The sequence below is a fragment of the Argiope bruennichi genome, chromosome 7 (genome assembly GCF_947563725.1).
Source record: "Argiope bruennichi chromosome 7, qqArgBrue1.1, whole genome shotgun sequence".
Classification (NCBI taxonomy): Eukaryota; Metazoa; Arthropoda; class Arachnida; order Araneae; family Araneidae; genus Argiope; species Argiope bruennichi.
The window spans coordinates 32,490,634-32,506,230 of NC_079157.1; the positions used below are offsets into that span (position 1 = coordinate 32,490,634).

At 24.9% G+C, this 15,597-nt stretch overlaps 2 protein-coding genes across 2 annotated transcripts; one reads left to right on the forward strand and one right to left on the reverse strand.

Moving 5' to 3' along the window:
• Positions 1–1,634: 1,634 nt before the first annotated feature.
• LOC129976534 (biogenesis of lysosome-related organelles complex 1 subunit 5-like) lies at positions 1,635–10,185 on the forward strand. Its single transcript, XM_056090155.1, has 5 exons — positions 1,635–1,776; positions 2,853–2,935; positions 3,028–3,157; positions 4,482–4,540; positions 8,103–10,185. The coding sequence occupies exons 1-5, from the start codon at positions 1,740–1,742 to the stop codon at positions 8,289–8,291; spliced, it is 498 nt and encodes a 165-aa protein (XP_055946130.1). The 5' UTR covers positions 1,635–1,739; the 3' UTR covers positions 8,292–10,185.
• A 310-nt stretch (positions 10,186–10,495) lies between these two features.
• On the reverse strand, positions 10,496–15,344 carry LOC129976535 (DNA-directed RNA polymerases I, II, and III subunit RPABC4-like). The gene is made up of 4 exons (XM_056090156.1): positions 15,171–15,344; positions 15,002–15,054; positions 11,937–12,029; positions 10,496–10,600 (listed from the first exon to the last, which is right to left on the reverse strand). Exons 1-4 carry the CDS (start codon positions 15,314–15,316, stop codon positions 10,578–10,580), a joined length of 315 nt encoding a protein of 104 aa, XP_055946131.1. The 5' UTR covers positions 15,317–15,344; the 3' UTR covers positions 10,496–10,577.
• Positions 15,345–15,597: the final 253 nt, after the last annotated feature.

The window sequence follows — 15,597 nt, forward strand, 5'->3', positions numbered from 1 at the left end:
AAAAGAATCCTAAGAATGATATTCTGAAATTAAAACAATTCTTGATTTTAATTTGAAAAAGTTCAATCCGATAAATGCTCCTTTTAAATCAAATGAAAGTATAAAATCAAATTAATCTGAGAAAACATCCAATTGATAATTATAATCTGAAACAACAGGACACTTAAAAGTTGTGGGGGCCGCTAGACAATTGTTCATTTGATAATCCTGCCACGACAATTGCGTATGTGACATGATGGCAACATCCTGTAAATTGGCATGATGGATATTTGACAAGTCGTATTGGTCTTTACGTACTATCAAAAATATCACATCAGGCATGTATACTACTGACAGAAAAGTGTGGATCAAACATAGATAAGAACTTAACGGTGACTTTTCCTATTATAGTTATTGAACCAGGAATTCAATCGATAAAAAGATCCGATTTTATATATCCTGTTTAGGAACAAACAATCGATGTAGGGGAATATCCCTTTCAATACAACCATCACACAATGTTCTTCAGTATTATTACGATTTACACAGTATGGAGAATATTGTACGTATAACCTCGTGAAGATATCATTTAATAACTTATGCAAATAGAGAAAGACATTGCTAATTCTCTTCATAAGAAAAGATATTCAAGCATTCTTACCACTACCTTGTGGAAATATACAGCCCTCTCTCCCTTTAAAGCAATCAAAAGACTTTCTTTTCAGCACGATTAGAAAGAATAGATAGTCCTGCTTCGAGACAATATAAATCGTTGATAATTGTAGGAAGAATAATGCATTCAACTTGCTATTGGAAAGAATCTTCTTCCATCTGGGGAGGATACAATGGAAAGGCCTTGGAAATCATGATCCTCTCTTATATATAAAATCTATTCTCAGAATATATTCTTTAGACTGTAAGAAATACTGCCATAAAGTTCATGGGTTTTATACCTTAAGACTGTATTCTTGAAACATGAGCCCCCTCCCATTGAATGTTAACAGTTAGTCCATAAAAGAGAACGGTGAGTTCTCTGAATCAAATGAAAGGAGAAAACAACAATTATTTATTTAGCTTTTCGAATAACAAAATCGCAATAATCATTCGAAATCGCATTTCACTAAAAAGTGTTTGTTTAGTACTGATAATTCGTTTTCATTATTTGTAACCTCTGATACTGCTTCGAAAAGTAGAGCTAGCTATAGGTGCCATCTGTTGATAGAATATAAAAGTCAAAACATGAGATTTTTCAAATATGTGTTTAAAAAATGAAAAAAATAATAATTTTATTTTTTCCTCCAAAATACTTTCATCATATTTTGCGAGACTTTTTTAAAATTCAAAGTGTGATTGAAATAACAATCATCTGGAAAAGATTTTTGAAAATGACAACAGAAAAATGTTTATTATTAAAAAAATAATAATAATGTGAATTCAACATTCTCGCCGGTTAACATGATCAAAATTTAGTCTTATTTTGGGATAAAGTTATTTTATAGATATGTTTTTAGCTATTTCTGAAATTCTGAATCCAGCCATAAAATTATCCATATTTAATAGAAAACTAAAATTGTGGCAGAAATTAATATTCTTATGAGATATTGATGACAATATTGAAAATATAAGCAAATTGCGATTTCACCTATAAGGTCAGAAAATAAATTGGAATTTCATTTTTAGTTAGCAAGAAATGTCAATAAAACTGCAACTGTGACTTTTAAACTGTCTTGACGGTGTTTTCGTTTTTATATATCAAAATAATGGCAGAAGGAAATGTTTTGGATCGAGTTTTGAAAGGTAATATTGATACTAATCAATTATAAAGTACTTTTTAAAATTCCCTCTTACGAATAGTGAAGAAATGATATGTAACATTTTATTGTTAATGATTTTATTTGTTTCAAATGCGAATATTTACTTGGCCCCCTTAGAAAAATATAATTTAATATATATATATATATATATATATATATATATATATATATATATAAACACGATATCTACATATGAATAACTTATGATGTAATGATACATTTTTTTTAAAGTAAAAAAAATATAATTATTTTTTTTTTTTTATTTCATCTTAATGAAAGTGTATTTATTTTGTTGGTAATTGCTTTCTTAACTTTATTTTAATATTGAGATATAAATATTTTGTGAATAAATGAATTTAATGCATCAAAATATAAGTATCAGTTTTACTGAAATGTGACATAGTTTGATATTCAGTTAAAAAATTTCATTAAATGAAATATAATTGATTGATTTAAATTAAAACTAAATGTGTTAATGTTTGGTTAAAAATGATTATTTTACTTTATCCTAATGATTTATATATATGTTTTTAACAATGTTCCTATTAAAAGTAGATTATTTGTTCATTTCCCCAGATTGAAGTAAATCCAGTGGAAATTTTTAATTTTCTTTTTCCACTTATATCTGTTTTTTAAGTGTCTCTAATTTTTTGCGATGCTTAAATTAGTCTTAAATACTTTTAGTTGGGGTGATTAGTCGGCTTGAAAGGTCGCTTAGTCGACTTGAAAGGTCATATTTAGTGTAAATGAAATGAATCTAGTTTTAGAGCTATTTTTGATGTGTTAATTTTGTTGTAAAATAGCAGTTTCTGTTTTGCATAAGAGTTATTGAAAGTTTACTTTGTGTTGAAATGACACATACATTTTCTATATTTGGCGTGCGTTTACGCTGTTACTAAAATAAAGATAAAAATGCAGAAATTTCTACTTATTAAATATTAGGAATGGAAATTTTTATTTATTAAAATTATTAGAAATAGAAATTTTTACTTATTAAAATATTAAAAATCTGGAATAGTTTTTTATAGTAATATACAATTTTTTACTGTTTCATTTAAGATATTGGAGATGTACAAAGCAGGCTTTTTGACCATCGACCTTTTGTACAAGGAGAAACCAAATTTATCTTGAGAGAGTTTGAAGTAAGTAATTAATTATCATACAAAACCCATAATTTATTTGAAATTCAATAATACATTTGTATTAAAAATAAATCTGAATTCATTTTTCTTAGGAAAAACGTAAGGAAAGAGAAGTACAGCAAATGTTTGAAATGCTTGAAATGGTCACAGAAATTAAAGAAACTCAAATTGAAAAAGCTGTTAAACTTGGTGACATGCATTTATGCAATTTAACTGGGCATTGTAAGTCTGCTCCACATTTCTATTGAATATTTTTGATGACTTCAATTTATATCATAATTCAAAGTTTATTTTAGCTCTTGTTATAGTGGGAGTATCATTTTGTATGTTCTACTCAGTAATAAAGTTCAAACTTGAACATATTATTATTTTTTTTTTTTTTTTTTTTTTTTTTGTACAATAGAAGGAAATTTCAGAAAAGTAAATGTTATTTTTATTTATTGGTAATTGCTAAATGTTCTTCAAGTACTCAAACTTTTGAATAATTTATATGTATGATAACTTATTAAAAGAAATTCTTTAAATGGATGGGAAAAAAAAAAGAATTTTAAAAATGTTTATTTATTCCAGCAAAGTAAATTTGACAAAAAAAAAAAAAGTGATAATTTTATAGAGAATAAATTGTGCAGGAGTAAAGATAATAGTTATTTTATATCTTTTAGATTATTAAAGAGAATAAAATTTTAAATTCAGTATGATAAACAGATTAATATTTTTTTAATCTAATCTAATTTTTTTTTAATTGACTTACACAACGGAAATTCAGTTGAAACGGATTTTCATGCATTACATATTATTACACTTATTCTCTGGTCTTGTTATCAGTTGCCTTATTGTCATTCAGCTAATTGTCTGTTTCTTGACTTTTTATTATAGCTATTTGCGAAAATTGATTGTTGTATCTACTAAAAAATTCTTGCTAATATGTCATTGAAAGATAATTATACTTATAAAAATTTATAAGTGTTTGAATAAACAGAATTAAATTTTTAATAAAGTGCTGAAATACTGAAGTGCAATTTTTAATTAAAGTTACACCACAAAATATTTTAGTCAGGAAAAGCTGTCTTGCATGTTTTGGAAATTTTACTTAAAAGGAAAAAATTTTTATTTATTAATTAGAACTTCTATGTTTTTTGCATTATCTTATGTAATAGAAAAATGTTAACAAAATTTTTTCACATTTTCTTGAAATATTTATTTAAAAAATCTTTATTACTTTTCTTTGATGCACCAGAAGTCGTAGCTTTATTATCATTTTATTTTACATTACTATTTTCATGAAGAAAATATGGTTTCATTTTTTAATTATATGTAAAATATACCAGAAAATCCAGGATTGTTTATAAATGAAAATTATAAGTATCAAAAAACTTATCAGTATTATTTATTCTTAGAAAAATAGAACATTTTGCATGCATAATTTTGTAAATACCCAATTACATCATCTAAAATTTATTTATTATACTTTGGTTAGAATCTTCCCCCTTTCCAATGATTTTTTATTTTAATGATTGTTTGATAATGATAATGATTTTCATTTCAGTTGAAGTTGCCCTTAGAATGTGCAACAATATAGTTGAAAGAGAAGAATCAGATAAAAAGGTAATTTATTTATCAAAAGTGGTCTTGTTGCTTTATCAAGAGAATACTGAGAAACTGCTGCAAAAATTAAACTCTTTCTAAGCACCTTAAGCTAAAAATAAATAAATAAAACAGCTTTGCATATACATGCTTATGTAAATTTGCTTATTTTCTAAGCATAGAATGTTTTCTAACAATACATGAAGTTTAAGAAATTTTTTTTCATTAACTTTATATATATATATATATATATATATATATATATATATATATATATATATATATAATGTTTGCACAATGTCTTTTATTGTAAAACAAATTGTCTGTTTTGGTTTTGATAAAAATAAAAAAGCTATCAGTACCAAAAAATTAATTCAACTTTTATAAGAATAACAATAAAAAATGTGATCTTTTTCAATATTTCTTAAAATTAATAAATTGCCAATTAATTTACATAGATACATTATTTCTGAAAATATTGACATTAATATAGAAATATAGCTTGCTTAAAAATTTTGTATTTGATTTTCATATATATTCAGCAACAAATTTGACATAGTTGGGATGGAAAATGTAAATTTCAACCTGTGCTAACTCACCATATTTAGCAATCTAGAACATTTTATTTGCATCCTTGTGAAACCAAGAGCATTCCAACATCATAAGGTTGACAAAACTGCCATAAAATTGATAGAATATTGTTATAATTGAATTTTTTAGATCAAATTTTATTATAGAAAAGAATTAAAAGGTTTCATATTTTGAAAATTTAATAAATATCTGCTTTTTAACCTATATGCAAAAATAAATTTGAAAAGTTCTTATTTTAGCTCTAAAAAATTACAGAAAAATGTGATTATATATATATTTAAAAGAAAAGAAAAAAGAAAATCATTTAATAATTCCTAATTTTCTTAAATAATGAAATTAGATTCAAATTTTAAAAAATACTAGCTCTGTAGTTAGAAGCAAAATGAAATTTTTTTTAAAAAAATGCCAGGTGATAAAAAAAAAATGTTTTTGAAGCATTACAAGATAATTTATTGCCTCAAAATTTAACAACATTTCTCAAAAGAAGAATCTTATTCTGTGAACTGCTTTAAAGTTTTTAAGTTTAAATTAAAACATAGAAAGCAATTTTTAAAAAATTATCATAAATAACAGTTGTAAAATCACATGCCAACAGTTCGATGAAGTAATGATATTGTTTTGAATTTAAAAATAATAATTACAGCTTGTATCCAAAACTAATTTTTTAAATTTTTTTTTTTAAACTAAAGAAAAAAACGCATTTACTCAAACAAAATTGATTTCAAAGGAAAGTTACTTTTTTAAATCTTTAAGGTGGTATAGAAATAATTTTTGTGTGACAGTATGTTTTGATGTTATGACAGAAAATTTTATTTTTATTAAAAATTAATTAAAAACTAAAAAATATTTTAAACTTATAACTAAAACTTTGAAAAATCTATTCTTACTGGGCTTTAGTATCCAAGAAGTAACTTCCTACCAAATTTTATGTTCTTCACTTCAGTGGTTTATACTGCACATTATTCTATCAATCAAGACAAACCTGCAGAGAGATTTTTTTTTTTTTTGGAAAACAACAAATCTTTTTATACAAAAAGAAAAATTGTTCAAAAAGTGATAGAATCTGAGCCCTAAAGAATAAAAGTTTTGAAAAACTTTTTAAAATTTCTCTAAAAATTACCAGATTTAACAGGATTTTTTAAGAATAAAAACTAAAGGTTGACAAAATTGATCCAATAAATAATAATTTTCTAATGAATAGGAACATTTAAAAAAAAAAAAAAAAAAAAACTGCGAAAGAAGTCACAATGGAGAAGAAAGAATGTTAAAATGTCATCATACTGGATTTTACATCAACTAACATATCTATATGCCACAGTGAATTACAATTTAGTATAGTAAAGTGAAAGTTCTTTAATAGATCATTCAAGGGATTTCTCCAAAATTATTTATAAACAAAAACAATAATCAAATCTGTAATATATTTGAGATGCTTCACTGAAAGTGTTTATAGAGGAGTTTCTTCCTTGTTTGATATTTTAGGGGATTGAGATGCACAAGAATAGAACCTGGGACCTTGTGGTTCGCAGTCCAGTAACATAACCAGGATATAAAAGCATATGCTCGTGTAGCGTAGTTGTTAACTGGCTTATATGCTATTCACCACAATATATCTCTTTGGTGAATCAATTTTGACTTGTTTTATTCTTATCTTCAGATTAATCTGCATATTATTCTTTAAGAGTATATAAAAGGTTAAATACATATATTTATCAGGCATAATTAAAATAAATTCATCATCTAAAACACTAAACTAAAAATTGAACATTTTTGAGTCGCAACAGAAATGAACACAGTACATATTTTGCACTGCCCCTTCGAAAAAACCACTCCAGTATTTCAATAAACAGTGACATGCATTGTTGAAAGAAGAGGGAGTGGGTAAAAAAGTCATTTTCATTTTGATATGTGTTTGCATTCCTTGCTCTGTCTCACTCAGGATTCCTATTCTGATTTCTTCCTTTTTGTTGGTTTTCTTTCTTGATACATCTGGCAAACAGACTTTTTGACTATGCTTTTGTATTCAATATCTGTGAAAACGAATAGTTTTCTTTGTACTTCTTGAGAAAATTAAACACTTTATAAGGATTCTTTCTCAAAAATATTTTTAAGGTGCTTAACAGAGGTTTTCAAATTTAAACACTTTTCATGACGCTATGTGTCCTATTTATTTGTGTTATTCAACAAAAATGTTTATAAAAAAGTTTGCATTTAATTGTAAGTTTAAATAGATAAAAAAAAATCTTTTTTAAAATTAGTTGCATATTTGCTCTCTACTTTCAAAAAATATGCATAATTATATATATATATTTGTTTTATATAAGTAATTAAAAATACTTTATTGATTTATTTCAGTTTCTAAAAGTAATCTGAGGGTTTCATCTATTACCTAGCTTTTCAAATAATCATTATCTAACCAGAAGATGTTAATGAACCATAGTTCAAAATAGTGTGACAAAATGGATATAAAAAGTTATTAACATAAATATTATAAAGTTAATAATGTAATTAAACAAAAAAAAAATGAGCATTTTAAAAAGAACAGGTTGTAAAATACATTTATCAAAACTAGCAATACAATATTGACATAAATTTCATAATGCTTCAAAATCTATGCAGATTTTAAAAGGAAATAATATTGTAAAAATTAGTAGCCATTTTTATGTAAGTAAAATTCTTCTTAGCTCACCTATCTCTCTCTCTTTTTTTATGTTGCTTATGTATATATATAATGTGAACTCAATCTTAAACTATTTAACTCTCTAAGCATTTATTATTTTCATCTAATAGTTTTAAGATCTAAAAAATTTACTTATAAAATGAATAATTTGAACTTATTTGTATTCAATTAAATCTTTCACGAATAAAATATTCTCAAAACTTTAAAATTTCTTGTTTTGGCCATGTAGAAGATTAATATGTTCAACTTAATAGTCTTGCAGTGAAAGATTGGCTACAACAATAAATAATGTTTGCATTTATTTATTTCTAGAAGCAATATCTGGAGCAAAGACGAGAACAGAGAAAGAAAGAATGGATAGCTTTTGTTGATGACATCCAAAATAAAAATATTGCAGTGAATCAAACTTTTGCAAACAAAGAGGAAGAAGTTAAAAATTATTATACTAAATTAGAAGAAGCTATGCACATATCCCCCGTACATTCCGACCACAGCACTTAATATTATTCTTTGTAAAAATATTTTATAAGATGTATTGCATATGAAATTTTTGTCTATTTATTGTGACGAATGTATGTATTTTTTATATTTATTTGATCTCCTTTAGAGCTTCTGTAGATTCTATACTTATTATCTAACTTATTGGGATACACATATATTACAGTTATTAAAATTAAGATGTAATGAATATTACTCAGAGGAAAAATTAAAAATTCACCATTACTGTTATCTTGATTTATTTAACTTATTGCTTGTCTTAGAAATTTTTATAAATATTTAAAATATATATATTCTGGATATTTATGACTTTCAATTGTAAAATTCCTCTATAGTATCAGTCCTTTATATATTTTGCATAGTATCAGTTAACAATCTTTAATGTTTAATTATGTAATATTCATCCTGATATATTTTATATTATACCTAATTGAATAATTAATTCATGATTTTATTTAGTAATAATTCATTTGATACATTATATGAAATATATTATTGCCATTAAATTCTAAATAAATTTTATTTTTATTGGAAGAGAGAGTTGTAATTATAATTTCTCTTCTTTTATTTCCGATTGTGCTGATAAGTAAAAATGTTGCGACTTAATATATATGTAATGCTTACTTTGGTGTATTTATTCTTTTGTTTTTTAATATTCTGACATTTTGTTGTGGAAATGGGGCTATCATTGTGACGATTTTTTTTTAAAAAACATATCACAATTTTTTTAAATATAAAGCTTGGAGATTAGACCAAAAATATGTTTCCCACTTCAAATCTATGTACTAGATTTCAAATTTCAATTCTAAAATTTATTGCCTACAATAACATCAAAAGAATGTTGTTACCAATTATATCTTCAATTTTTCTTCCCTCAAAATGTGTATCAAGTATCACACTTTATGCCATGCATTATAACAATTATTTAAAAAAAAGCCACTTTTAATTTAACCAAATTACAAACTGATTAATGGATTTATCAGATTCTCAATAAGATGAATATAAGCAAAAATAAGCGAGTTCCCAGAAGTGTTATTCACAAACTTCTAAATGATTAAAATCTCAATTACTATTGTATAAAATAGAGGAATCTAAATTGCATTGGAAGGAAGATTTGAAATTTTTGTCTCACATATATGTAAATAATATATATATATATGAAAAATTTCACAAAATACATATATATGTTGAAAAAAATGCTAATGCACATTCTTTTAGATAGAAAAAATGAAGACCAAACCAAGAAAGCAGGCTGAAATCTAATCTTGAATATCAGAAAAGATACAGAATTTTAAACCCCAAATATTTATTGATAGAGATATTGTTTTTAATAAAATTAGTGAGCTTTATTTTAAAATGTGCAATGAAATAATTTTTAAAAATACCATGATCAGTGATTATTAATCTTGTCTTACAGTTAGCATATTTTTGTATATCTATATATTTCCAGTACTTTTTTTTCCCAATATAATAGTAATTTACAAAGTTTTATCAAAATCTAAAATTTGAATAAAATAATGAAATATCATTTTAGTATTCTGCAACATTCTGTAGTAAACATTAATTCTATAATATTATACCTTATTAGAGAAATGCACATTTAATTTATATCTCTTAACTTTACTTGCCAAAATTCAAGTATCTGAAAAAAATGTATCTCCTTGATTTCAAAGAAAAGAAGTAAATACAAAATATGTAATTAAATGAAGAGGAAAATTAAATGTATGAATGATCTCTCCCGTTCCTTTTTAATTTTGATTGATGTATATAGCAAACAAATTGAAAAAACTTTGCAAAGGATGTTAACAACTCTGTAATTATGAAATGATGTTGCAAATTAAAAATATTCTTTTATGTAAATGATGAACATATTGCAGCACTAAAGATGTAACTTTTTGTTATTTAATTTTTTGTATTTCTTTTTATTGTATAAAATAAAAACATTTTATATAATGAACACTGGATTTAGAAAAATGTCTTCATTTTGATATAATAATACCTACAAAAACAATTTTATTATGATTTATAAGTTGTAAAGTTACAAAAATTGATATCTTAATAAAACATTTAAGAGAAAATAATTTAAAATAAATACTGTTTAAAAATACCTATTCAATGTGTTTAGAAGAATTTAAAATCACATCATTTACTTTATGACACAAACCAATCTATTTTATGCACTAATAATAATTTTTAAGAAAATCCAATTTAATTACAAAAACAAAGATTTATTTTCTTTACAATCACAAAATCTATTTACATTTTTCTTCCAAGTTTTCTTCTGTTCCTTCAGCGTGCATCAAAGACCACCACTGAAATCTTAGTTAAAGAAATAAAATATCTTTAAACATTAATTTTCTTTTAAATCTTAAAAATGAACACATTATCCATATAATATCTTTACATTTAGCTTCGAAATAATTTTGTCTCAATAAATAAGATTTTATTGATGGACACTAAATATCAAGGAAATCTGCTGAGAAATATGTTAATCAAAAAAGAAATCTGTACAAATGTATATATTATCACAAACGTTTATTATTTCCATTACTTTATATTAACCCTTCTAATAATGGCAATGTTTAATATAAAGTAATTTTCTCAAGTTAGATGATTTTTTAATTGGAAAATTACTTTTAAAATTAGAAATTACAATTTCCTACTGAATGAAAAATATTAATTTTTAATAATTAATTCAGTTCTTCACAAATACTCAGTAGTTAGTATGACCAGTTCAAGGGCAATCAGTTTATTGAAATTTGGCATTGTGCAATTAAAAAGGGCATTTTTAAAAAAATATATTAACTACTGAATTAATGTGCATATTTAAATAATTATATGTTTAAAGATTCAGTATTATTAAAGAAAGTCTTATCAAGTATTCATGACAGTATAATTTTTATATAAAATGGATGATACTTCCTTTAAAGTTGGTTAAATGTTGAGGAAGAATTATAAAGGTAAATGGAATGATAGAAACAATTTTAAGGTAGATTTTATGTAACATTTCATGATAGATAATAAAATTTTCTATGAATACTTGTTCCAAAACAGAAATAAGAAATCATGGGAGTAATATTCAGATTCAAAAATGCAATAAATCTTCTCCCCCCCCCTCTTCTTTAAATAAGGAACATGCCTGTCCTCTCTCCTTTAAGTAAAACAGATGAAAAAAAATTCATCTTCACTAGAATATTTACAAACAATTGGTTTCCTCCCACTACAACAGTGAAATTTTTTGTAAATAAGCATACCTAAATGACGTATACACAAAGATCATACATAACAAAAATTAAGCCTTACACTGCTTACTATAATAGCTACACAATTATATTTTGGAAAGTTGGTTTAAAAATGAAACACAGATTGGAAAACAAATGAGGAAATCTTCCAATACTGTTATGCTAACATAATTTAAAAGTGGAAATAAAAATTCAAATTATGATATTTGCAAAATTTTCTATCCAATCCTTTCCATTTCTTGCTTAATAGTGTTTTTAATGTTAATAAAATGTTAAATTGTCAAATACCGAGATACTTTCATAAAATTTTTCCATGCTGAATCAAAAGTTTTCTTTTATATAAAAATGTTTGAATTCGTAATTATCTATGCATAATTATTTAAAAAAAAAAAAAAAAAAAGGATACATCTCTTAGTTCTCTTTTTATACATGATCCTGTAACCACATTCTCTGCATCGAATTGGATCTTTTGGTTTAATTTCATTTTCATGGTGACATTCTGAAAAATAAAATTAATTTCAAATATCACAGAGACATTTAAATGACATGGATTTATCAATAATTTAAAAAAACTGACAATCAGTATCTTAATAAGAAAAAACCTTCTAACTTGTATACTAAACCATCATTTAGTTCATATAATTTATTCTCAACATATTAAAAATGTCTGCACCAATATTTTGTATAATGAATAGTTTATTAAAATTTACCTATTTAAACATAATAACATTCTTCTGACAAATAAAATAATATGCAATAAACACTTTAAAGATCAGTATAAATTTGTGCAAAATCAGGTTAAAAATACACTCAGTAAATTAAAAATGAAACCTATTAGAATGAATGAAGATAGTTTTTTTTCCCTTTAAAAAATCTCAGTAAGGATAACTTAATAAAATTAAATCTTCTTCATTTATAAAATTCTATTATGGGTACCAATACCTAATGCATTTTACAATAACATTATATGTCAAACCATTAAAAAGAAGCCACATTTTATAAAAAGGGGGTGGGAAACATCAAGTTTAAATGAATATTAATTTTTTTCCATTCCTATGAAAGCAGCAAGAAAATTTTAAGTAACTAGTGGATTCCAGTCCCTGCTTATTGATGCTCACCAATCCCCAGATGTACTGCTCAGTTACCACCTCCCCCCAGGTTTGTTTCATGTACTACGAAAGACTCTATATCCTAACAATTAATCTCCAATTACTGTGGAGATTAATTGATTTGCATTTGATGCTTTAATTTAAATTAGCGCAGATTAAAATTTGTTGATCTTGAAAAAAATGTTGTTTTTTTTTACTAATTTGTGTGTGGGGGGGGGGGGATTTTTGAGGTTTTTACTATATATCCGTAATTTCATACTATATATCCGTTTTTACTATAATCCGTAGTTTTCACCTAATTTCTGTAGCTATAGGAGGGTATGTATATATGCCCAGAATATTTTTTCACAGATTCCTTTCTTGCTTTCTACCTTCCTGGTTGGTATGTTACATTGCCCTCACTACACTTGAATAAAGAAAATCTTGACAACAGATAAAATTGGACTAATTTGCTAAATTATGAATAATAAAAATGAAAAACTTCTCAACAGTTTTTCAAGGCACAATTTATAAGCATATTATTTCTAATTTAACATTCAAAAGGCTAAATAAAAAGCAGTTATATCAAAATATTTTATTGGTCATACTGAACTTTTAGTCAGTTACAAAAAAAAAATAAAAAAATAATATAATAATTATTCAGAAAAAAAAAATCTTATGAGAAAGTCTGGATATTTGTTTCACTAAGAGATTCACATTAAAATAAATATGTGAGTGAGCATGCCATATACGAATGCCATATTAATAATTTGCAGATTATAAATGAGATTATGTTAAATTTTAACTCCATCATAATTTTCAAGACTTTTGAAATAAGATTTTCTGAACTCTGACTGCCAACTATGAAACTGCTTAGAGCTATTGGATTCAGGCCAACCCAATCAAATCAATAAAAATTAGCAATCCGCTACCAAATTTAAATTGCAAAAAATATAAAATATATCAATTATTGACTGAAATTTACTTTTATGGACACTTAAGAGTTTATCACCAATATGGTAACCAAATAAGCAAGTGAAATAGTTTTTTTTTTAACAATCCAATAACTACATTGTTATGTCTTGTTAAAATGAACATTTATTACTTTGTAGAAATTCTCAGCAATGTAAAGGGGCACATGGTAGATTTCAAATGAATTATGAAACAGAAGAAAAATAATATTCTGTCAAGTATAATTGACGAAATTATTATCTACTCGCATTAATATATTTTGCTTCATTACCTTCATTTAGTTATTATGATATTCATAAACAAAGAGCAACTACTTAAATATAACTGTGTACATAGTGCTGCGCAATCAACAATCATACTAAATAATAACATATAAATGTTCACAAAATTGCTAAAATAATATACAAACCTAAAATAAATCATTAACATGCAGATTAAATTAAAAAATAGACTGAAATCAAAACCAACATTTTTTTAAAGAAAGACCTATAATGCACATTAAATAGAAATACAAAAATTTTATATTATACTTATGATTTTATAAAAGGAATTAATATTTCTTCTGCAATAGTAAAACTTAATCAAATTCATGAAGATGAATATATTGTTGTGAAGAAATCGGTTATATTATTAACTACTTTTATTACTTCTTCTGCAGTTGGTGAAAAATATATACTGCATTCTTTAACTTCACATACATTACAAATTGTAACTCTTATACACTTATTTTGAAGATATGTTTTATTTGCCAAATTTATTAGCATATTTTAGTAGTAGCAGTAGTAGTATTTTATGAATGTGTAGTGGTAACTTCATAAGCCACATAGCAACCTCCATAAAAGAGTGTACACTTTTGTCTAGTGGCTTTGTTACTCGACAATGAACCCTAACGTTGCGAGTTCGAACCTCAAACTTGCACATTAGTGACCCGAACGTGATTTGAACATGCAACCTTTTGCACAAATGAGTAGGAACCTCAAACTTGCACATTAGTGACCCGAACGTGATTTGAACATGCAACCTTTTGCACAAATGAGTAGCAATAGTATTTTATGAGTATTTTAATAGTATTTATACGGGTTGTGTTTTTTTTTCCATCAAGCCAGCAAGATTATTCTTTAACTTTTAATCCACTGTTAACGAAAAAATTAAAATTGAAATAAAGTATTCTGTCACACAAGTTGTGAAGAATTAATCAAATTTTACTTTTCCGAAAATTGCGTATGTTTACAACTTAAAGGAAATACCTGATTTTAAAAATATGATAAACCTAAATATTTGCCAAATCGGCCAAATTATGCCAAACATTAAATATATAATATAAACTACAAGTAAGCTGTTCAAACAATAATTACAACGTAATTCAAAATGTCATTTATTCAATAACAAATTTATCAAAACAAATACTTACCTCCACAAATATATATCATAGGAGTTTTTTGGGTATCTTTACCATCCATGATGCTGCAATAAAGAAATTTATGAAATAACACCAATGAGTATATTTTATCACTAAAACAATAAACTTAATCAGTAACTACTGTTTCTTAACAAAGCAACACATTTTTCAGAACGCTTACATGTAAAGATGATGAAAATGTAGTATATCTAAAATGAAAAAATCATAAAAAAGAGATTTCAATAAAACATCAATGCCTTCAAAATATGTTATCTTACTATAGTTTTCTTTCCAGCTGCTTTGAAAAGATCTCAAACTTACAATCATGAAATTAATTTTTTTGCTTTGATCGTGCTCTGCGCAGAAGTGGAGTTGAATTACGCTTTCGTTAAGGAAACAATATAATAATATATTGGAGATTTAAAAAAAAATAATTAATAAATCTAGTTTATGTCTGATAAAATAACAAAAATTTAGAGTTCACTTGTTTAATTATTTTCATCAAGAATGCATATTGATGTTAATTTAACGGCAATGATTTAAGGTAAATATAAATATAGCCGATTCGAATCCAATCTATAATTAACTGTAACATTTTTTGACTGTTT